Here is a 24,240-nt window from a genome sequence, read left to right as displayed (position 1 = left end):
CTTTCCACATTGACGATCCTCCAGTCCTCCGGCACCTCTCCTGTGGCCAGAGAGGAATTGAAAATTATTGCCACCGGCCTATCTCCTCCCATGCCTCACTCAATAGCCTGGGATACATTTCATCTGGCTCTGGTGATTTATCTACTTTCAAGCCTGCCAGACCACTCAGAACCTCCTCTCTGCCTAATAATTTCTTTAATTTTATCAGTCCTTCTCCGTGATTTCTATACACACATCATCCCTCTCACGAGCAAACACCAACATAATGGCCGGTATGCTCTAAAATCCCGGCTAAGTGTTGACGCCGTGGTAAACACCGGAGTGTTTAACGCTGGCATCAACAGGCCTCTTGGCCCAGCGATTCAGTCGCTCACAGGGGGCCAGCACGACACTGGAGTGCTCCACGCAGCTCCGGTGCCGATATGCGGTGCTGCACTGCCGGCGCAGGTCCGCGCATGCAGCCATTTCTGCACCGGCGCATGGTGGCCGTTTCCGCGCCGGCAGTGCAACTCATGCGGAACAAGGTAGGCCACACCCCCCCAGATCGCACGCCCCCGCCAATCGGTAGCCCAAGATCGCGGGCCTGGCCGTCATAGAGGCCCTCCTGGAGTCTGATTTCCCCCCTCCCACCAGGGGGGACACCATATGTAAACCACACCAGCAGAACTCGGCCAGTTGACCACGGAGAGTTGCCGCGGGGACCTCTTTCAACAGTCCCCGACCAGTGCCGCATCGGCCACACGCCGCGACTGGTGCCGATTCTCCGGCCAGCAGAGAATCTTGTTCCGGCGGCGAAGCAGCGTGGCCGGAATTTTTGCCGTCAACGCTGTTTCTCCAACCCGCGTGGGCTCAGAGAATCCCGGCCAATGAATTCATTTAGAACCCTACCTACATTCTCTGGCGCCCCAAATTGCCACTGTGGTCCTTAACGGGTGCTTGAATCCTGACATTTTGTCTGAATAGCAAGGGTGCTCTCACTGAGCAAAATTGACAAGTAGCTCCAGGATATTTCAAACACTACAACTCAGACAAAATAACTCCACACAAATTTGATTTACGAGTTTCAAAATATAATCTAACAAAGGAAAAGCTCAAAAGAAGATAGTAAAGATGAGATAAACAAACAGAACTCACCCTGTCAGGTCGGCTTTGCCTGCCAGGCATTTTCAGAATATCATCAACGTTTTTACTCTCCGGCTTCTTTTCAACGCGTGGAGGAGGATGTGCTGGGTGAGGAGTCGAAGCGGGCAGCCTCTCATCAGAATACCCACGTCTTTCACCTGAAATTTTAGTTAAGTGAACAGATTTGGCTAATACAGGTTATCAGCTTCTCAATAAACATCAAAAACTTCAAAGATGTGCATGCAGTTGAGATAAACAATGCAATTTGGCAAAAAATAAAATTATTCTTAGTGCAAGAGTCCAGACATGATATAAAGATAACAGTAATGTTAAGCTATAGACATAAAATGAGCAAAGCTTGCATGCAGTGGTTTGCAGAATAAGACCACATCTTTGTTTTGTAAAATTTTGGTAACCATCTTTGCAAAAACAGGCTGATATAAGAGAACAGAGAAAACTAACAGTGAGGATCAGTAGGGTCGGCACGGTGGCATAGTGGTTAGCAATAATGCCTCACAGAGCTAGGGACCCAGGTTCAATTCCGTCCGAGGGCGACTGTCTGTGCGGAGTTTTCAGGTTTTCCCAGTGATGCACGTGTTTCCTCCAGGTGCTCCGGTTTCCTCCCACAGTCCAAAGATGTTCAGGTCAGGTGGGTTGGCTATGCTAAATTGCCCGTTGATGCCCATAGATGTGCAGGTTTGGTGGGATTATGGGGATAGTAGGGGAGTGGGCCTAGGTAGGGTGCTCTTCCAGAGGGTCGCTGCAGACCCAATGGGCCGAATGGCCTCCTTCTGCATTGTAGGAAATGTATGATCTTTGATCTTGGAACTTGAAAGTAAAGTTGTAAAGACAGCAAAATGAAACCAGATTTGATTGCACGGAACAAAAATAAATAAGTGGAGTGCTGTAAGGATCAGCGCTGGGGCCTCTGCAAATATCATCTATATTAGTGACTTGGGTGAATAGACAGAGAGTAATATATCCAAGTTTGTTAATGATACCAAGCTAGATGGAATGGTAAGCTGTGGAGCGGGCAGGGAGGCTGCAAGAGACATAGACAAGTTAATTGACTGGGCAACAAGGTGGCAGATGTGGGGAAGTTATTCACATGATCAGAAGAATAGAAATACAAGATGTGAAGCTCGTAAATATTGATGTTCAGAGAGACTTTGTTGTGCTTATACAAGGAACGCAGGAAGTCATCATGCAGGTAAAGCAAGGAATTTGTTTCATTCTTTCACAGGTTGTGAGCATCAGTGGCTAGGCCAGCATTTGTTGCCCATACTCTTATTTCCCTTGAACTTGTAGTGGTGAGCCACTTTCTTAAAATGATGCAGTCCATGTGCTGTAGGTACACCCATGGTGCCGTTCGGGAGGGATCTCCAAGATTTTGATCCAGTAACAGTGAAGGAACAACAATGTAGTTCTAAGTTCAGGTGGTGTGTTGCTTGGAGGTGCAGGTGGTGGTGCTCAAATGCGTCCTAGCTGGTAGAGATCACAGGTTTGGAAGGGGCTGTTGAAAAACCTTGGCAAGTTGCTTCAGTGCTGGATACATACTGCTGCACTGTGTCAATGGCAGAAAGTATGAAGGTTTAAGGTGGTAGTGGAGTGTCAATTAAGTGGGCAATTTTGTCCTGGATGGTACCGAGCTTCTTATGTGTTTTTGAAGTTGAGGGGAGGTGGTGGCATAGTGGCATTATCATTGGTCTAGTAACCCATAAACCCAGGTTAATACTCTGGAGACAAGGGTCCAAATACCACCACGGCAGATACTGAAACTTGAATTCAAGAAGAATCTGGAATTAAAAGTCCAATGACGACCATGAAATCATTGTTAATTGTCGGGTTAATCTGCCGTCCTTACTTGGTCTGGCCCCATGTCACTCCAGACCCACAGCAATGTTGTTGACTCTTAAATGCCTTGGAAATGACCCAGTGGGTCACTCAATTGAAGGGAAATTACGGGTGTGCAAAAAGTTCTGGCTCAGCCAGCGACACCCGTATCCAATGAATGAATTTAAAAAAAACTAATTCACACAAGTGGAGAGTATTCCATCCTATCCACTGCCTCGTAAATGATGGACAGGCTTTGGAGAATCAGGAGGCAAGTTCCTTGCTGCAAAATTCACAGCTTCTAACTTGCTCATGTAGGCCACAATATTTAGTAGGGGATTTAGCGATGGTAATGCCATTGAATGTCATGGGGTGATGTTTAGATTCCCTCTTGATGGAGATAGTCATTGTCTGGCACTTGGGTAGCGTAAATGTTAAAAAGGTACGGTCATGTTGGCCTTTACTGCAAGGAGCCACAAGTCGGAGTGTGCGTATAGATTTGGTGTCCACATTTAAGAAAACATATACTTGTATTGGAAGTGGTACGGGGAAGATACGCTCAAATTAGTCCCCGGAATTAGAGGATTTGTCCTCTGATACGAGGCTGAGTAAATTGGACATACATTTTTAGGAGTTCGGAAGAATGAAAGGCTATCTCACTGAAATATACAGGACTGAAGAGGCTTGATATGGTAGATACTGACAGATTGTTTCCATTAATGGGGAACCTAAAATATTGGGGCACAGTCTCATGGTAAGAGGCCAGTCATTTAAGACTGAGATGAGGAGAAATTACTTACTCTTTTTAAATAAATTTAGAGTACCCAATTCATTTTTTCAAATTAAGGGGCAATTTAGCGTGGCCAATCCACCTAGCTTGCACAGCTTTGGGTTGTGGGGGCGAAACCCACGCAAACACGGGGAGAATGTGCAAACTCCACACGGACAGTGACCCAGAGCCGGGATCGAACCTGGGACTTTGGCGCCGAGAGGCTGCAGAGTTAACCCACTACGCCACCGTACTGCCCTATTACTCACTTAAAGGTTTGTGAATCTATGGAATTCTCTGACCCAGAGGCTGGAATAGACAGATTTCTGGTCTCTCAGGGAATCAAGGGATATGGAGAGCAGATGGGAAAATAGAGTTGAAGCCCAAGATCGGCCATTATCATACTGAATGGCAGAGAAGGATTGACAGGCCATATGGTCCACTCCTGCTTCTACTTTTATTGTTCTTGTGAATAGAGAATGTTCTAGGTCTTTAAAAACAAAGGGGGGGGGGTCACGGATAATGATGCAATGTATCATTTTCTAACGTCAACTGAGTACTGTGAGAAAAGTTCAAAAACTGCTAATTCTCAACCATGACTAAAAATTAGACACAGTACCTCAACAGATTTATATTAAAGTTAGTAGATGTTATTTTCATATTTAAATAGTTGAGTGAACCTCTATCATTGGAATTTGGACCGATTCAGATAACTTCTTCTATTCCAACACATAGGTATTTCCAACGTAACTAAATCTACCCACAATACTTAAATCATGCTATTCGGATCAATCTACCAGCACTGGAGGTCTAAACCATTGATACTTGCAGAGACTGCTAGCAATGGACATATTGTGCAACAATTTCATGCAGTATATAATTATCACCTCAATCACCTGATGCTATTTAGACTATGTCAGCGATGATGTGATTTAGACTGTGTCGCTATGATGCAATGATTTGCGAAGTCATCAACAAATAACATAGTGGGCAAATAACTACAAAAAACCCAAATACCTGCAAAACCACTAGGTGGGTGATCAAATGGTGGTCGATCAGATAAGCGATCAAATTGTGGTCTGTCAAAACCCCCTCGGTTGAAATTGTCTTTATTGTCCTGATAGTTGTGATATCCACTTGAACGGCCAGATGGGCCTTGAGACATTCTGAAAATGAAGCACAAGATGAAGATGACCTTTTGCATTTACTGGGGAAATAATTTTGTTTACTTACAGAAGAGAACCAGGTTCCTCCATGACATGGCAACCGGAAAGGATCGCTCTTCTGTACAGAAATTTGCAGCTGCTTCATTGTCAGGCTTCATGTCCAAAGACTGCTTTGGTGAATGCCAATGAACGGTTTTGTTATTTGCATTCATTAAAGATGAACATATATTAATGATACATCATTACACTGCAGAAATGATGTGGTGAGACATTGTATGGTTTACAGCTGTATGAAAATGTTTGATGTTACCTCTTGGCTGCCATTGCAAACTCAACTGCAACAAAGCAAAAACACTTTCTCAGCATGTTCATACTTTATAAATACAGGTCTAATTATTACCTGTCCTCACGACCAAATCGGTCACGGTCAAATCCTTCCCTCTCGTAGTCACCCATCGATCTGTCCCTGTATAGATCACGCTCTCTATCATAGTCTCTGCGGTCCAAAAATGGATCCCTTCGTTCCAGGAATGGATCTCTGTCTCCATAACGATCACGAGGACGTAGAGAATCTGAATGGGGGAGAACAATTTTATGAGAGTTCTGAAGTCTGTTTGACTCATTTAGTCTGGGGGAATTTCTTAATTTATTTTATTTAAATAGCAAGAATTAACAAACTTGATTGCATGAAAGAGTTGACTATTAGTTGACTGCTACTTGTAAATAGGTTATGTTAGCAAGTGTCAGCAAATGTTATCATGACTCTGACCATTTAAAGCAGAAGACACTTGTTTACTTAACTATTGCCAACAGAAAGTATTTTACCTGTGGACCACCCCCAAATTAGTAATAAGGTTTTATTTTTGAAAAATATTGCTTGCAGGAACCCTGTGAGGATTCTGTTTATTTTAATGACCAAATAACTGTACGGGCACATGCTGCAGTGGCATCAAGTGTGCGTGCAGTAAGTACTCAAACATTAGAAAACACTTGCGTTCTAGACTGTTATCATCAGTCTATCACATTAAAGGGTTGTCTCAAGTTAGCACCAGTTTGTTTGCTTTTGTCTATTATTAATCGCGGAGTAGTTCAGTATTAGGAACAAAAATTGACCGCTTAATCTTAACTTGCTGTTTGAATTAAGTCAGGAGGACTAAATTCTAAAGAGCCAAAGTTGTTATAATATTGAAAGATAATATATATGAGTATCTTGCAAACCTGTAAAACTAGAAAATCATTCATTTTGGAGAAAAGTCGATTCCATGTGATTTAATTCCAACAAAAACAAATATACTCTTTTCCAAAAGTTAATTTTGCTTTTGTAATAGGTACTTGAGAATTAAATTAAGTGGAAAAACGTAATGCACCTCTAAATGTATCCAAATGAAGCTTCCATACACAATAAACAACTGGTTCATCCATAACAATTTTTTTCAAATGAAATCTAAAAAATATTGCTACAAAAGTAGAATGGACAATTACCCTCAAACTTCATTGGCTGTAAAATGCTAAAGATCACTGAATTAATGCAATTTGTACTACCTTTATCATATATTCGTTCTCGAATTGGCTCAGGACCCAGTGAAACCCGTTCTCCATAAGGGATCTGTTCAATCCTCCCTCCTCCTGCATCTACAAAAGAAGAAAAAAAACAATTTTTAAAAAAGTATGGTACTCGACAATGGACCACCAAATGTGGAATGGAGACTTTTGCAGCTTTAAAATGCTGCACACATCTGCACAATCTCGTGACAGTAACTAGCAACCCTGAACAATTTTCATTAAAAAAAACAGGCTTTGATTCAGGAACATCACGACATCAATTGGGGAAAATAAACTTAACTTTCAAAGGAACATTTTTCTAGCTATTCTTCGGGCGGAAGATCCTGCAGAGCTCAATCAACGCTATAAACCTCGGAGGCACCAGCAAAGCCACGTACCCATTTTACAGCACCAGCTCCCCTATTCTGGTGTCGTATTCACAAACACACTGAAAAGCTTTGGGCCATTTAATCAGTTTTTCAGAGGGCTAGTGAATGAGCGTTGTAGGACAAGTGAGATAAGAAACTCATGTAGACACGGGGAGAACGTGCAGAACCCACACATCACCCAAGGTGGGATAGAACCTGGGTCCCTGGCGCTGTGAGGCAGCAGTGCTAACCCCTGTGCCACCCTGTCGCCCTAGGTGGAGTGGCGAGTTTGGGTAGGGTGGAGATGGAGTCGGGTAGTTGGGGATTGTTAAGATGGGTGGGTAGCGTGGTTGGCTGAAAGATCATCTAGGAGTTTGATTAGTATTTCTCAGGCTAATGTTTCCTGAGTAGCCATTCAGGTAGGTAAATAAGTACTGCCAGTCTCTGACTCTCCAACTCAAAACTGGAGAGATTTTCAAAAGATCCCGGAAAGATGGGGAATTGCACATTGGAAGTACAAAGTTTCTAGGCAACTCCCATGGTGTCAGTGCGTTGGGACTTCCAATGGGTTTGGGAGACTATTTTAGGGAATACTCCTTGTCCCTGATAATCTGGTGACTGGAAGATCTGGGATATTTTTAACATCAAAGAAGTTGAGCTGAAACAGTAACTTTGCAGAGTAGAAAGGGAAGAAGGGCAGCTCGGTGGCGCAGTGGGTTAGCCCTGCTGCCTCATGGCGCTGAGGTCCCAGATTCGATCCCGGCTCTGGGTCACTGTCCGTGTGGAGTTTGCACATTCTCCCCGTGTTTGGGTGGGTTTCGCCCCCACAACCCAAAGATGTGCAAGCTAGGTGGATTGGCCACGCTAAATTGTCCCTTAATTGGAAAAAATTAATTGGGTACTCCAAATTCATATTTAAAAAAAAAAAGAGTAGAACGGTAAGAGAGTTCAAGGTGTGCCGTGGGTTGAGGAAATAAAACCAAAAGGCATAGGAGCAGAAGTAGGCCATTCGGCCCATCGAGTCTGCTCTGCCATTCAATGAGATCTTGATTGATCTGATAATCCCAGTTGGCTAGACAGTTCGTTTGTGATGCCAACAGTGAGGCCAAAGGCATGGGTTCAATCCCTGCACCAGCTGAGATTATTCCTGAAGGCCCACCTTCTCAACCTTGACTTTCACCGAAGGTATGGTGATCCTCAGGTTAAATCACCACGAGTCAGCTCTCGCCCTCAAAAGGGATAGTTACCAGGGATTTTGGAAACTTTATTTTAATTTATGGACGGCACCGTAGCACAGTGGTTACCACTGTTGCTTCACAGAGCCAGAGCCCCGGGTTCAATTCCCACTTGGGTCACTGTCTGTGCAGAGTCTGCACGTTTTTCCCATGTCTGCATGGATTTCCTGCGGGTGATCCGATTTCCTCCCACAAGTCCCAAAAGACATGCTTGTTAGGTGAATTAGATATTCTGAATTCTCCCTCAGTACCCGAGTAGGCACCGGAGTGTGGCGACTAGGGCCTTTTCACAGTAACTTCATTGCAATATTAATGCAAGCCTACTTGTAACAATAAAGATTAGTATTATTAATATTAATCCTCAACACTTTATCTTCATAGCCCTTGCTGATTAAAAATGTCTATCTCAGTCTTGAACATGGATAATGTCCCAGCCTCTGCAGCCCACTGTGGTAAAGAATTCCACAGATTCGGTACCCACAGACGAAATTCCTCCCCATTTCGGTACTAAATTAATGACCCATTATTCTGAGATGATGCCCTCTGGTCCTAGACTTTCCCACAAGGGAAAAATACATCTCAGTATCCATCTTGTCAAGCCCCCCCGAGAATCCTATATGTCTCAGTAAGCTCACCTCTCATTCTTCTAAACTCCAATGAGTACAGGCCCAACCTACTCAGCCACTGCTCAGAAGAAAATCTCTCCATACTCAGGATAAACCTAGTGAACCTTCTCTGGACTGCCTCCAATGCCAGTATCTTTCCTTAGATAAGGGGACCAAAACTGTTCACACTATTCCATGTATGGTCTAACTAGTGCCCTGTACAGTTTTAACAAGACTTTCCTATTTTTACAATCTATTCCCTTTGAAATAAAGGCTGTAACCAATCACTATTTGTCGATGTACTTCGTCGATTATTCTTTTTGTCTACTGTGTACATTCACTTGGCCCCAGAAAAATACTTTCCACTGTACTTTGGTACATGTTGATTGATTGACTTATTGTCACATTTATGTAAAAGGAAAACAAGAACGTCAATAGGTTGCTGGAACATTGCGCACATTGAACATCTCCTTTTTTTTTTAACACTATACTGAACTAGGTGTAAAGTTCAGTGCCTGACTGTTCTGCTGTATTGGCTGCATGGGTTTCTTCTAAGTTTCCTCGCACAAGTCCCGAAAGACATTAGCTTAATTGGACATTCAGTATTCTCCCTCAGTGTACCAGAACAGGCATCGGAATGTGGCGACTAGACGACTTTTCACAGTAACTTAATTGCAGTGTTAATGTAAGCCTACTTGTGGCAATAAACATTATAAAAGATCCCTCCACGATCGGAGTAAGTGCTAAGCCTTAAAATTATTTCTAACTCACAAAAAAGCAACAATGGACCAGAACATCCTTCAGATTGCCACTCTCGCCAGGCTTACCTGTGCTTTAATTCTCAAACCCGTCTCACCCAACCTTCCTCAGTCAGAATGTGAGAGTCAGGAACAGCAAAAAACGCTCCCAACAGTTGCAAAGAGATAAGAGACATCCCTATTCATGGGTCTAGGGGGGTCATTGCTGGAGGGAGGGCGGGGGTCAGTCCGGGAGAGAGGGAGATGGGTCAGTCCAGGGAATTGGGTCCTTTTGTCGGGGGGGGGGGGGGGGGGGGGGGGGGGGAATTGACTGTGCACTCGCCCAGGGTGCCATTACATAATTTTGTTCATGACTGATGCATGACACAAATTCTTGAGGAGAATGGGGAAAAAAACCCAAGACTCTCTTTTTCCTGTGCAAACAAGTATAAAGATCTGACACAACAGATAGATCAACGTGTTACCTTGTGCACGTAAGCTCTCAACAGAAGGATTTATTATTTCTAGACTTAACTATTCCAATGTTCTCCTGGCTGGTGTCTCGTATTCGACCCAACATAACAGAAGCTCATTGAAAGCTCTGCTGTCCATCTCCTAATTCGCACCAAGTATCGTTCTCTGATCAAACCTGTGCTCGGAGATCTTGTGACACAGTGGTAGCGTTCCTGTCCGTGGACCAGAGGGTTCAGGAGTGTTCATAACGCAGTTCAACAGGCTGATAATTAGCCGAGGAATCTTTCCACCACTTCAACTATTCCTCAACGGGAAAAAATGTGCGAAGATACACCAAAACAAAAAGTGTGCTTACTGATCTACATTGGGTCCTAATCTGAATTGTAAAATTTTCATCCCCCATTTTCAAATCTATCCATGGTCTCACCCATCCTAAATTCTAACCTGGCTCAGTCAGACAACCATCAATATTTCTGTGCATCCCTATTTTTGCAGTCCCACCACTGGCAGACAGCTTTTAACTGTCGAGAATTACCGTCTTAAACCTCTTTTGCTCCTTTAAAGCATTTGGTCATCTGTCCTCACAGCACATGCAGCTTGGTGTCTAATTTTGTTTGAAATATTCCGGTGAAGCACTTTGGGATGTTTTACATTATAGGCACAACATAAATGTTGACGCTTTTGATTTCATACTCACCACGTCCGTGTCCATAATCAACAGTTTTCTGAATTGGTGGTGGCTTGTTAAGTGGAGTGGTAGCAACTGGAGAAGGCTCACTGTAACCATAATTGGAATCAGGATTTTTGGGCTCAGTTCCAGAATCCCATAAACCGTGGAATGTATCTGTGTCCCAACGTTCTGACTGGATGGGAGTTTCAGGCGGGACAGGACCAAGTATGGAGTTTTCACTGTTTGCCATATCCTATAACAGCGATTAGGATAAAGCGATGAGGTTAGTTAAATATTTGGATGCAGCACAAGATTATTCAAAATATCAAAAGCCACACATCATAGAAAGCACTTTGTTTATAGTATCTTGACTAAGATAGACTACTTAAACTATCTCGCTGTAATAAAAAGCAGGAAGAAAATCGGGGGCTCATCATTCAGGACCGGAGAAACTACAAAGCCACGTGCTCAAAATCCACAGCAAAACTCACTAAATTTTGGTCATTTGCAATATGGTAGCAGAAAAAGGTTGCCACAAAAGCGATCATAAAAAGTCAATTGGCTTATTAAGGTTATTCAGGGATGGGAATCTGTCATTCTTACTAAGTCTAGACACACTTGACTAGTTCAAACCGATTCACCAGTCATCCTTCAGATGAATGAAAGATGAGGTCATCAGGTCTTTCTTCTTCAAACCAGGGAAGGCAAATGTGGCCCAAGTTATCGGATACTATTTACATTTCAAAGATGGTCTACTCTACTATGACTGCATGTGAACAGTATCTTCTGTTGTTACTGAAGGTGACAAAATGACATGCAATCTAATTTCCCGACATGGTGCAGAAAATATTTGAATCTGGTGTTATCCAGTTCTTGGACTGGATTGTTGGCTAACTATTTCCTTACCTTGTAAAAGTCTTGGCCAGTTTTAGCATTCTGATAATCTTGAATTACAGGAGGAATTCCAGCTGAGTCTGTTTTGCTAGGTAAAAGAGGTACTCTCTCAATCTCCTGTAACTCACTGAAATACCACAAGAAGTAAAATGAAAGCACTGAGCACAACTCTGGCTAAGGAGATAATGTGGATTTTGACACAATTATAGTGAAGGAATGGCAATATATTTTCAAATCAAATGTGTATGCAATGGGGGTGGGGGGGGGGGGGTTGCAATATACTCATGCTCACAATGCCTTTCTAGGCAGTAGTCAGAGTTTGGAAGACATGGTCAGGGAAGCCTTGGTTATTTACTACACTGCATCATATAGATAGTACACACCAAATTGGTCGTGGTGGTGGGGTCGATGTTTAAGATGGTATCAAGCTGCTTTGCCCTGGATGGTGTCAGGTTTCTAGTGTTGTTGGAGCTGTACTTATCCAGCAAAATAGGGAGCATTGAATCACACTCCTATTGTGCCTGGAGACAGTAAATAGGCTTCGGGAAAACTGGAGGCGAGCTACTGCCTCAGAATATCGAGCCTGTGACCCACTCAAAAGTCATGGTCTGTGTGCGTGTGTGTGCCCAACTGGTCCTGTTAATGTTCTGGTCAATGGTGGATCCTCAGGATTTGATGTTGGACTACTCCGGAATAGTAATGCTGTAGAATGTCTGGATACTAATGACATCAAGGGATCTGGAGATGGTGGGAAAAAATGGGCCAAGAGATAGATGATCAGCCATGATCAGTTTGATTGGTGGAGCCTGCTCAATAGGTCAAATTAGTAGATTAAACATAATTTGTGATAGATAGCAGCTGAAGAGGTCAATATTATCTGCCCAGGTTTTCCCACATTAAATAACTATATTCTCTTAAATTATATCCACCAGACATAGAAGAGCCACTTACCGTAATAATTTCAGTTCTTGCGCTGCCTTCAAGATAATTTCATGCTCTCGTTCAGATAACGCGACTATATTTTGTCCACCAGGTGGTTGGTCGACCGGGGGTTTGTCAGAGAAAGGCACGGGTGGCTCTTCAGCTACTACAGGCGCACGAACAGGACCAGTCTGTGATGGTATCTCTTGCAAACTGTCAAAAGGTAACCGCCTATTGTCTGTATCTGGATATCTTCTTTCATCTACCTGTTCTCTCTGCCATCCAAGCCTTTCTGGAGGATAATCATGCTCATCTCTCCTCCAGTCTGGCCTTTCTGGATAGTCCTGACCCCACAGCTCCCGCTTTTTCTCATGATGGTAGCCCCGTTCTGGTTCATCCCGCCATGGTTCTTCTCTCCATCTATCTGGTCGTGGGCGTAAAGGAGAAAAGTCCCTTCCACAACCATGAAAGTTCCATTCTTCTCGTCTGTGGATGTATTCTCTGTCATATTCATTGTCTCTGTTAAATCCATGTTCACGTGACCTGCCACTCCTGTCAAATTCTCTATCAAAGCCTCGGTCAAAAGCCTCCATCTGAGGTGCAGCTCTAATCTCCCTTCTGTCTAAAATTTCATGAGGCAGAGGTGGCCGGCGAAGAAGTAACCGGTCATCCCTTCGAAATGGATCTCTTTCATCCCAAAAGTCTGAACCAGGGCCAGTCCAATTTCCTCTTTCCCAGGACATAGTTCTCTCTCTTTCATATGCTGGACCTCCTCTCGGTCCAGAGAAATGATCATCTACCGGTCTTTCTTCCCCCTGATGCCAACGTGCCTGCATTTCCATCCTGTGATGTAGCAGTGGTCTTATCTCTGGACCATCTCTATTACTGTCAATGTCATTCTTGTGCATAGAGGGATAGTCCTTGCCCGTATGTGGCCTATGCTCTGGGCCTTTCTCTCGATCATTATTCAGACGCAATGGTGTAGATTCAAACCTTTTGTCTGTTTTAACAGTTTTTGGCTCAGATTTCTCAGGCATAACCTTTATGGTGGCTGAAGAATTGGATAGACTTTGCACAGCTGGAGTTTTTTGCTCCTGAGTGACAGTTACCGAAGGTGTTGCTGCCTCAGAACAGTCAATTTTCTTCTGATTTTCATGTGATTTAGATAAATCAACTTTTGTTTTCACTAAATCTTTATTTGCAGTTGAATCTGAACTTTTAGGGCATGCAGTAGCCAAAGCTGTATGGGTTGCATCTTTTTCATTAATTTGTTCCACTGAAGTCAGTGATACTGAATCAGTGTTGTGTTTTACATCTTTGCCTACAGTTGTGGCCTCTTGTTTTTTGTCTCCAGCTGGTTTTAACTGCTCCTCAACTTTGTCTGAAGATGGATGAGAAGACTTGGGTCCTTCCAACCCTTGTCCAACTGGAACTTGAAGGCCTTTGGGTCTTGGACTGGTAGCAGTAAGTCCAGTGGAGCAAAGTCCACGAGGCCCTGTTAATCTTGGTCCCTTTGGGCCATCAAACCGTGAACCCTGAAATCTTCCGCCAGGGCCTTCAAAGCGTGGCCCGGGTCCCTGGCCTTCAAAGCGTGGCCCGGGTCCCTGGCCTTCAAAGCGTGGCCCAGGTCCCTGGCCTTCAAAGCGCGGCCCAGGTCCCTGGCCTTCAAAGCACGGCCCCGGACCCTGGCCTTCAAAACGCTTCCCGGGACCCTGGCCTTCAAAGCGCTTCCCGGGACCCAGGCCTTCAAAGCGCTGTGCGGGGCCCTGGCCTTCAAAGCGCTGTGCGGGACCCTGGCCTTCAAAGCGCTGTGCGGGATCCTGGCCTTCAAAGCGCTGCCCGGGACCCTGGCCATCAAAGCGTTGCCCAGGACCCTGGCCATCAAAGCATTGCCCAGGACCCTGGCCATCAAAGCGCTGTGCGGGACCCTGGCCATCAAAGCGCTGCCCGGGACCCCGGCCATCAAAGCGCTGCCCCGGACCCTGTCCTTCAAAGCGCTGCCCGGACCCCTGGGCTTCAAAGCGCTGCCTGGGACCCTGGCCTTCAAAGCGCTGTCCCGGACCCTGGCCTTCAAAGCGCTGTCCGGGACCCTGGCCTTCAAGACGCTGCCCCGGACCTTGGCCTTCAAATCGCTGCCCTGGACCCTGGCCTTCAAAACGCTGCCCTGGACCCGGGCCTTCAAAGCGCTGCCCTGGGCCCTGGCCTTCAAAGCGCTGCCTATCAGAACGCTGCCCCTGACCCGGGTGATCAAACCACTGACCTGCATCAGGGTCTTCAAAGGACTGACCTGAAACCTGGCCCTCAAAACAAGACACTGGACCACTACCATCGAAGCGTTGCCCGGGACCGGCTGAATGCTGGGCCTGACCCTGGCCTTCAAAACGGGGACCCTGGCCCCGCCCCTCAAAGCGATTACCCAAGCCCCGACCCTCAAAGCGACTACCCAGGCCCCGACCCTCAAAGCGGCCCATCGGACCTTGGCCCTCAAAGCGACCCATTGGACCCAGGCTCTCAAATCGCCCCCCCCGACCGTGGCCGTCAAAACGGACACCCCGACCCTGGCCCTCAAAGCGACCCCCCCGGCCCTGGCCGTCAAAGCGAGTTCCCCGACCCTGGCCTTCAAAATTACCTCCTGGACCATGGCCCTCAAAGCCACCGCCCCCCCGGTGGCCCTCAAAGCAATCATCCCCTGGGCCCTCAAAGGGACCACCTCCTGGGCCCTCAAAGGGACCACCTCCTGGGCCCTCAAAGCGATTTCCCCCCGGGCCCTCAAAGCGGTTCCCCCCCGGGCCCTCAAAGCGGCTCCCCCCCGGGCCCTCAAAGCGGTTCCCCCCTGGGCCCTCAAAGCGGTTCCCCCCCGGGCCCTCAAAGCGGTTCCCCCCCGGGCCCTCAAAGCGGTTCCCCCCCGGGCCCTCAAAGCGATTACCCCCCGGGCCGTCAAAGCGATTACCTCCCGGGCCCTCAAAACGATTACCCCCCGGGCCCTCAAAACGATTACCCCCCGGGCCCTCAAAACGATTACCTCCTGGGCCCTCAAAACGATTACCCCCTGGGCCCTCAAAAAGATTACCCCCTGGGCCGTCAAAGCGATTACCCCCTGGGCCATCATAACGATTACCCCCTGGGCCCTCATAACGATTACCCCCTGGGCCCTCATAACAACTACCTCCAGGGACTTCATACCCTTTACCCCCAGGGCCGTCAAAACGATTACCCCCAGGGCTCTCAAAGCGATTACTCTCTGGACCTTCAAAGCGATTACTCCCTGGACCCTCAAAGCGATTACTCCCTGGACCCTCAAAGCGGTTATCCCCAGGTCCCTGGCCATCAAAGCAGTTAACCCCTGTACCCAGCTTCTCAAAACGATTTGCAGGACTTTGTTTCTCAAAGCGATCACTAGGACCCTGCTGCTCAGAACGATTGTCCGGAATTTGGTCCTCATTGCGACTCCTTGGACCCTGAGTGTCAAAGCAACTACCAGAACCCTGGCTCGCAAAGAGATTGCCCGGACTTTGCAGCTCAATGCGATTGCCTGTACCTTGCGGTTCGATGCAATCGTTCTGGGCCTCAACGCGATTACTGGTAACCTGCTTCTCGAAGCGAGTGCCTGGACCCTGGCCTCCAACACGATTACTCAAACCCTGGCCCTCAATATTGCCGTCCGGACCTCGAATCTCACAGCGATTTGTGGTACCTGGGGTTTTAAGAAGATCAGCTGGACCCTGCTTATCCAGGCGATTACTGGGACCCTGCTCCTCAAAGCGAATGCCCAGACCTTGGGTTTCAACGTGACTGCCCGGACCATGCGTCTCAACCCGACTACCTGGACCCTGCGTCTCAATGTGACTGCCGGGACCCTGCGTCTCAACGCGACTGGCTGGACCCTGCGTCTCAACGAGACTGCCCGGACCCTGCGTCGCAACGCGACTGCCTGGACCCTGCATCTCAGCACGACTGCCTGGACCCGGTGTCTCAACGCGACTGCCCGGGCCCAGTGTCTCAACGTGACTACCCGGAGCCGGAGTCTCAATTCGAATACCCTTACTCGGGCCCTGCGTCTCAGTGCGATTACCTAGACCCTGCACCTTGGCGTGACTACCCTGACCCTGTGCCTCAGTGAGGTTACCTGGACCTCGCATCTCAGCGCTATTACCTGCACCCTGTACTCGAAGACGATTTCCGGGACTCAGCACCTCAGGGTGACTGCCGGGACCCTCCTTCACAGGGTAACTGCTGGGGACCTCCTTCTCAAAGCGATTGCCTGGACAATCCTTCTCAAGGCGATTGCTGGAAACCTGCATCTCAATACGATTAACGGGCCCCTGTTTTTCAACAAGGTCAGTTGGACCCTGTTTCTCAGTGCGACTAACGTTAGCCTGCTTTTCAAAGAGATTACTGGGAGCCTGCTTTTCAAAGCGATTACCACAAGCCTGTTTTTCAAATCGATTACCGGTAGCCTGCTTTTCAAATCGATTACTGGGAGGCCGTTTATCAAAGCGATTACCGGAAATCTGCTTTTCAAAGCGATTACCGGGAGCCTGCTTTTCAAAGCGATTACTGGGAGACTGCTTTTCAAAGCGATTACTGGGAGCCTGGTTTTCAAAGCGCTCACCGGGACCTTGTTTCTCAAAGCGATTACCAGGGCCCTGATTCAAAACCTCAGTCTCCCGGTGATAATGAGGGGTTTTATCTTCAATTTGCTGACCCATAGCTGAATCCTCTGTGCACTGACCTACGACTTCATCCCCAACACGCTGAACTACAGCCTCATTCTCAGCATGCTGACTTGCAGCTTCACCCTGATCACGCTGGCCTGAAGCTTGTCCTTCAAATCTCATTTGGGGTCCTTCAAATCGGTGACCTTGGACTCTCGGACCCATTAAATCAAATCGTGAACGAGAACCTTCCCTTGCTCCTGGTCCATCAAACCTTTGGAGAAAAAGAAGAAATAATTTATCATAAGGACTAAAAGTCATTTTTGCTTTTAATAATCTCCGGGCAAATTCGAATGAAGTCTGTTTTGTTTTTGGTGAAAAAGTATATCAAATTAATTTCCTAAAAGATGAAACTCTGACTTAATCAGAGTTCAACAAAAAATTTACTTCAATTTTGACTCTTTTGCAAAATAGCACTCAACCTGCTAGTTCACGTGACATTTTCCAGCTGATTCTTTTGAGGAACAATTCACATAATTTACTTTCCTATTCATTTATTCAGAACCGAAACCTTACTGCATTGTTTGAAACACAGGCTGCACATAGCTTGCATTACACAATTTTAAACATGGCAACCCAAGAACATTTTCTTCATACAGGGGACCATTAATATCATCGTGTTTTCCTTAATTAAAAATGCAAAACATAATAACGCAGTTATTTCCAAAATAATCACTTTGGTGTTGCAATTTACTGAACAAAAATAGAATCCGCATGCTACAACATAATCAAAGACTAGCAACGGAAAATAAAGGTAGTTTTAAGCGATGCTATTGAAGTTATTGTCTTTCTTTTGATTAACTCATTATAATTATATAAAATGACATGTGTAATTGTGAACTAAGAAAACTGCACTTGTACGACGTAATACGTTATGTGGTTAGATTTTTATCATGTTAAGTGTGTATAAAGTGGATGTAATACCAATGTAAAGAAATCTCCATGATTAGGAAAATGTATTTCTTTCAAAGGGGGAAATGTTAGAAAATAAAGGTAGTTTTAAGGGATTTATATTGGTAAACATTATAAATAAAATATAGTTTTAGTGGGTTTAGTTAAATGTTTCTGTGCCTGGAAGGGTAAAATTTGTGGTTAGATTCATGTTGGACAAAGGTATGTGTGGGGGTTCGCTCAGTTCCAACACCGTTTCTATTGTGTTTGGAGAGGGATGTGGCGTGAAGAACAAATAGTAGCAGCAGTGCCGTTGCTTAGGAATAGGAGGCCAACTTCCTTTGTTTTAGTTTTAATCGCAGTAACTAGACTTAAAGCGGGACAACATACTTCAACGGTAGAGGAAACAGTTTATGTAATTCCAATCCAGTCTGGGAGTTGAGAGTTAAAGCAATTGCGAGCAGTTTGCACAGTGATCAAGACTAAAATATCCAAAAGTGGTTGGTGTGAAATCTGGACTGGATTTGTTGTTAAAAGTGGAGTGGAAGCTTTGTTTGAACGTCATTTGTAAAATCTGGACTGGATTTCGAAATGCAACTGCCATGGGAAAGCATAATTATGACAGAAGAACTTAAAGTGTGTTTTTGGGGGTGGAGTTTGGAAGTTCTCATGTCACAATCATCTGGAGGATTCGGAGAAGAAAACTACAGACATTAACTTGGGTCCAGAGCGAATAATCATCTTGTGTTCGTAAAAGGGACTTTTTGTGTTCATGAGACAATTGTAGTTTAAGATATGCTTTGTAATCCATGTTAATCTTTAAATCTGTGAATCTGTGTGAATTTAAATTAAGGGCTGGGTAAGAATAGTATGTTATAATCTAACCTTTTCTACATTTAATAAAAGTTTTTTCCCTTGTTGAAACTAATTAGTGATCCTGTGCCTCCGTTCCTCCACATTCCATAAAAGTGAAAGTGACGGTATTTTGAGTCAAGGGTTTCATTCTAGGATCTTCCCGCCCGGTTATTATATTAACTGGGATCATAACACACCGTACTCTATTTAAAATTGAGTGTTCTGTTTGCACAAGAACAACCAGCTCCTTTTTATATGCATACACATAACAAATTTTAATTACCTTGAAGTTCTGAAGTCTTCAGACCACCGTCCACTTTTGGATGGTTCAGATGGTTTTATCCCAAATCGATTATCGCGTGGTGTTAAACTTGAAGAAGACACCTTTACTTCAGCATGTGGTGTTGGAATCAAGGGCCTCTTCTGTTCTGTGGTAACTGTAGTGTTCTGAGAAACTGGAATAGCAGGCTTGTATGCGGACGGAGGGCCTTGAGAAACATGCGTAGAGGTTTGAGTCACTGGTGGAGGGGTTTGCGTGACCGGTGGAGGGGCCAGAGAGACTGGAGGAGGGGCCATAGAGACCAGAGGAGGGGCCATAGAGACCGGAGGAGGGGCCATAGAGACCGGAGGAGGGGCTAGAGAGACCAGAGAGACTGGAGGAGGAGCCATAGAGACCGATGGAGGAGGCAGAGTTATCGGTGGAGGAGGCACAGTCATCAGTGGAGGAGGCAGATTCATTGGTGGAGGTGGCACAGTTATCGGCGGAGGCATCATTGTCATTGGCGGAGGTGCTTGAGTTACCGGTGGTGGGGCTTGCGATAATGATGGTGGGGCCTGAGACATCAGAGCAGGCGTCCAGGAGACAGGCGGACTTTTTGGTTCTGAAGATGATGGGTCGGCAGGGGAGCTTTCCACTCCTTGTGTTGAAGTTACAGAAGAACCAGTCATTGGTGGTGTTGGGGGCAATCCCACAGGTGGCGCTGGAGGCAGCGGTGGAGCTTGAGACATCACCCCGCTTGGCGGAGTTCCTAAATAACTCTGGGACTGACTGTTCATGTATTGCTGTTGAACATTTCTGAGAGCATCCACCCTTTCATGGAAGTGATGGTTTGTGGATACCATTTGCTCTTGCCATTGATTCCACTGAGTTTCATATTGTTGGAGCTGGTCTTTGTTGGGATAGGCTTGGAGCTGTGCCTTCCAAATCTGAAACTGTCGCTGCCATTCTTGATACAAAGAAATAAATTGTTGCTGCTGCATCTCTAGGTGTCTCAGCTGAATCTCCAGAGGCATTGACTAAAAAAAGAAAGAAATGCATGACAATTAAGTCTTATTATTCACATAAGACTTTTGACATTTTGTTCCTCCACTTAAAAACATTTTTGCTCTGTGAAAGTTAGTGTAGATGCTGAACACTGATCACCATAAAGAATACTGACCAAGATATCTGCAAAGCTGACTTGCCCTGAAAAACCTAGTATTTTAATAATCACATCAGAAGCTTATCAAACACAAATATTTTGGACAAGTACATAGTTTAACTCTGGTTAATTGTCTGAATTAGGGTAGCTGAAAACCACGACTACTGTTTCTGCATTCCTCTGTCACTTGCCCATATATTTGGCTTATCCTCGTCTGACTGTTTGGGGCTCTTTTGTATCTTGCTTTATAGTTCTTGCTCTAGAGGAAGTGCAGCGAAGATTCACCAGACTGATTCCTGGGATGGCGAGACTGACGTATGAGGAGAGATTGAATCGGTTAGGATTGTATTTGCTGGAGCTCAGAAGAATAAGGGGTATCCCATAGAAACCTATAAACGTCGAACAGGATTACACAGGGCAGATCAAGGAATTACATTTCCGATGGTGGGGATGTCCAGAGACAGTGGTCACAGCCTGAGGATATGGGGTAGAACATTTAGCACAGAGATGAGGGTACATTTCTTCACCCAGAGAGTGGTGAGCCTGTGGAATCAGAAACCACAGGAGCAGTTCAGGCCAAAACATTGTATATTTTCAAGAAGCAGTAAGATAGAGCTCTTAGGGCAAAGGGGAAGAAAGGATATGGGCGTGGGAGTAACCTATTGAGTTGGATGATCAGCCATGATCATAATGAATGGCGGAGCGGGCTTGAAGGCTGAATGGCCTCCTCCTGCTCCTATTTTCTATGTTTCTATAACCAGCAATATATAATCTATAATGTGAACACATTTGGGCAATGTCAGCCCCAAATGGTCTATTTTGATGATTCCTCCAGCAAATCATCTTTCCTCGCAGCTGTGATTGCTTCTTTAATAATGTAAACTCCCGCTCGTTAAAAAAATGTGCTTCATAAACTCTCAAAAGTTCTGCAATCAGGAATGTTGAGCTGCCATTTCAGCAATATCAATATCGTATTTCCAAGCATTCATCTCTGCCCTCAACCCGTCTGCCTTAATCATTAGATTTGTCACATTAGTTTGTCCCACTAAGCTTTGAATAAACTACCTTCTTGCTGTTTTTCAAGCCTTTGCTTTCTCTGTCTTCCATACTTGATTACTAATTTCCTGTCTTCCATTTTCAGCTTTGCTCATCTCCCTTCTGATCCTATGCTCAGGTTCCCATTTCCCAGCCCAGTTTAAACACTTCCCAAACGTGCTAGCACACATCCCTGCTGTGATGTTGGCCCCAGCCCTTTTCAGGTACTACCAACTTGTGGGTCCCACCTCCCACAGAGCTGGTCCCAATGCCCCAGGAATCTAATGCCCTCCTGTAGCATTTCCCTTGCCACACATTCGCCTGCCGACTTCTGTTATCACTGACGCCTGTCACCACGTTTATTCCACAGATTACTACTTTCGAGGTTTACTTCAGCTGGGGTTCATCAGTAATTTATAAAGGTTTAGCATAACTTCTTTGGGTTTGCAGTCAATGCCTCTATTTAGGAAACCAAGAATCTCACGTTATTTTTTAAAAACTGGTCAAAGATTTGCGTATGCATACCTCCAGGTCTCAGGGTACTGCCCTGTACCCCCTTGAAAATTGTACCATTTAATTTAGATAATTACTTCTACCACAATACATCATGATTCTCTATACTAAAAATGCATTGGCCACATGTTATCACCTGCTTATTTTATGGGGTTTAATGACAAGTAGAAAATTTAAGCATTCTATTGATGAATAATTATGAGCGACTGAAGCTGTGAATGGAGTTCCTTTTCCAAATTTAAAAAATATATATATATAAATTTAGAATACCCAATTATTTTTTTTTCAATTAAGGGGCAATTTAGTGCGGCCAATCCACCTAACCTGCACATCTTTGGGTTGTGGGGGTGAAACCCACGCAGACATGGGGAGAATGTGCAACCTCCACACGGACAGTGACTCAGGGCTGGGATTCAAACACAGGCCCTCAGTGCAGTAGTCTCAGTGCTAACCACTGCACAACGTGCCACCCGTCTTTTTCCAAAATTCAACAAAAAACCATTCAGTTCAATTTTGCAGGCTTCAATTATCACCTGTATCTTATGGACACTTAATTAGAATGCTTAGAGTCACGTCGAGGAACCAATCTTAAAATTTCAAATTCAAAGTTTACAAAGATCCCTTAGAAAACTATAAATCAGTGCAGTCACACACGGCATTTCAACCAGCTGGCAGATGTGTTCACAGACATCTTCAACCTTTCCCTACTTTGTCCCGAGGTCCCCACCTGCTTCAACAAGACCACCATCATACCGGTGCCAAAGAAGAACCAGGCAACGTGCCTCAATGACTATCGTCCGGTGGCCTTGACATCAATCGTAATGAATTGCTTTGAGATTGGTCATGAGGCACATCAATTCCATAATCCCAGAATGCCTAGATCCACCGCAATTCGCATGCCGCTACAACCCGTCTACAGCAGATGCCATCTCCCTGGGCACCTCGGTAACAAGGACTCCGACATCAGACTCCTATTTATTGACTACAGCTCTGCCTTCAACACCATAATCCCAGCCAAGCCTATATCAAAGCTCCAAAACTAGGACTTGGCTCTCCACTCTGCAACTCGATCCTCAACTTTCAGATCAATAGGCCACAATCAGTAATGATAAACAACAACACCTCCTCCACGATAGTCGTAAATACTGGGCCCCACAAGGCTGCGTACTTAGCCGCCTAATATACTCCGTATACACACACGACTGCGTGCCAAAATTTGGCTCCAACTCCATCTACAAGTTTGCTGACGACACGACGGTAGTGGGTCTGATCTCAAATAACAATGAGTCAGAATACAGGAGGGAGATAGAGAACCTAATGGAGTGGTGTAACGACAACAATCGCTTCCTTAATGTCAGCAAAGCTAAAGAGCTGCTAATTGACTTCAGGAAGCAAAGTATTGTACACACCCCTGCCTGCATAAACAGGGCCGAGGTGGAGATGGTTGACAGCTTCAAGTTCCTAGGTGTGCACATCACCAAATATCTGACCTGGTCTACCCACGTCGACGTGACAACCAGGAAAGCAAAACAGCACCTGTACTTCCTCAGGAAACTAAGGAAATTCGGCATATCCACATTGACTCTTACCAACTTTTACAGGTGCACCATAGAAAGCATCCTATCTGGCTGCTTCACAGCCTGGTATGGCAACTGCTTGGCGCAAGACCAGAACAAACTTCAGAGAGCTGTGAAAACAGCCCAGTCCATCATGCGAACCCACCTCCCATCCATTGACTGTCTACACCTCCCGCTGCCTTGGGAAAGAGGGCAGCATAATCAAAGACCCCTCCCACCCGGCTTACTCACTCTTCCAACTTCTTCCAGAGGGCAGTAGATACAAAAGTCTGAGAACATGCATGAACAGGTTTGGGAGACCTTTAAGTGATCCTTGCAGTCAATAAAAGATGCATAACAGAAGAGATTAGGAGATGGGGCAAATTATAAAATAGAACAAAAACAAACATTCTGATGTAATATTAAGATATTGTTGAATATTTATGAAGCTCAATGTTGGAATATTTAATTAATGAAGGAGACTCCATTAAAAATGGTGTCATCATTTAAGATCTAAAGTAATAAACACCAATCTTCTATGGAAAAAAATGATCCAAGCCAGATCAAAATATCCCTCTAGTCTCAGAACCAACAGATCATACCTATAAGGTGAAGATGCCGGCATTGGACAATAAGAAGTCTTGCAACACCAGGTTAAAGTTAGGCAAGTAGTGGGAGTGTGGGGATGGCCTGAGCAAGATGTTCGCCAAGATCTCCATCAAGGAAGGTCACCTCAGCACTTCGCTTTACCGCAAGCCCACGGATAACTCATGATGCTCCACTTCTCCAGCTTCCATCCTGAAAACAATAAAGAAGCCATCCTCTATGGACAAGCCTACCGTATACACAGGATCTGCTCAGATGAGGAGGTACATAACAGCCTTCTACAGACGCTGAAAGATGCCCTTGTAAGAACGG

At 45.3% G+C, this 24,240-nt stretch overlaps 1 protein-coding gene across 1 annotated transcript in view; it reads right to left on the bottom strand.

The window, feature by feature from the left end:
* Nucleotides 1-24,240, bottom strand: part of ylpm1 (YLP motif containing 1) — a 142,627-nt gene that overhangs the window by 48,169 nt on the left and 70,218 nt on the right. The window contains exons 5-12 of the mRNA XM_038774362.1: nucleotides 19,081-20,093; nucleotides 12,367-17,265; nucleotides 11,428-11,542; nucleotides 10,549-10,774; nucleotides 6,433-6,522; nucleotides 5,291-5,462; nucleotides 4,742-4,890; nucleotides 1,135-1,280 (exon numbers count right to left, since the gene is read on the bottom strand). Coding sequence (XP_038630290.1) covers nucleotides 1,135-1,280; nucleotides 4,742-4,890; nucleotides 5,291-5,462; nucleotides 6,433-6,522; nucleotides 10,549-10,774; nucleotides 11,428-11,542; nucleotides 12,367-17,265; nucleotides 19,081-20,093 — 6,810 coding nt within the window. The remainder of the gene's footprint in view (nucleotides 1-1,134; nucleotides 1,281-4,741; nucleotides 4,891-5,290; nucleotides 5,463-6,432; nucleotides 6,523-10,548; nucleotides 10,775-11,427; nucleotides 11,543-12,366; nucleotides 17,266-19,080; nucleotides 20,094-24,240) is intronic.

Source organism: Scyliorhinus canicula, chromosome 2, assembly GCF_902713615.1.
Source record: "Scyliorhinus canicula chromosome 2, sScyCan1.1, whole genome shotgun sequence".
NCBI lineage: Eukaryota > Metazoa > Chordata > Chondrichthyes > Carcharhiniformes > Scyliorhinidae > Scyliorhinus > Scyliorhinus canicula.
Note: the sequence above shows the minus strand (reverse complement) of the source record. Positions and strands in the feature narration are given on the sequence as shown.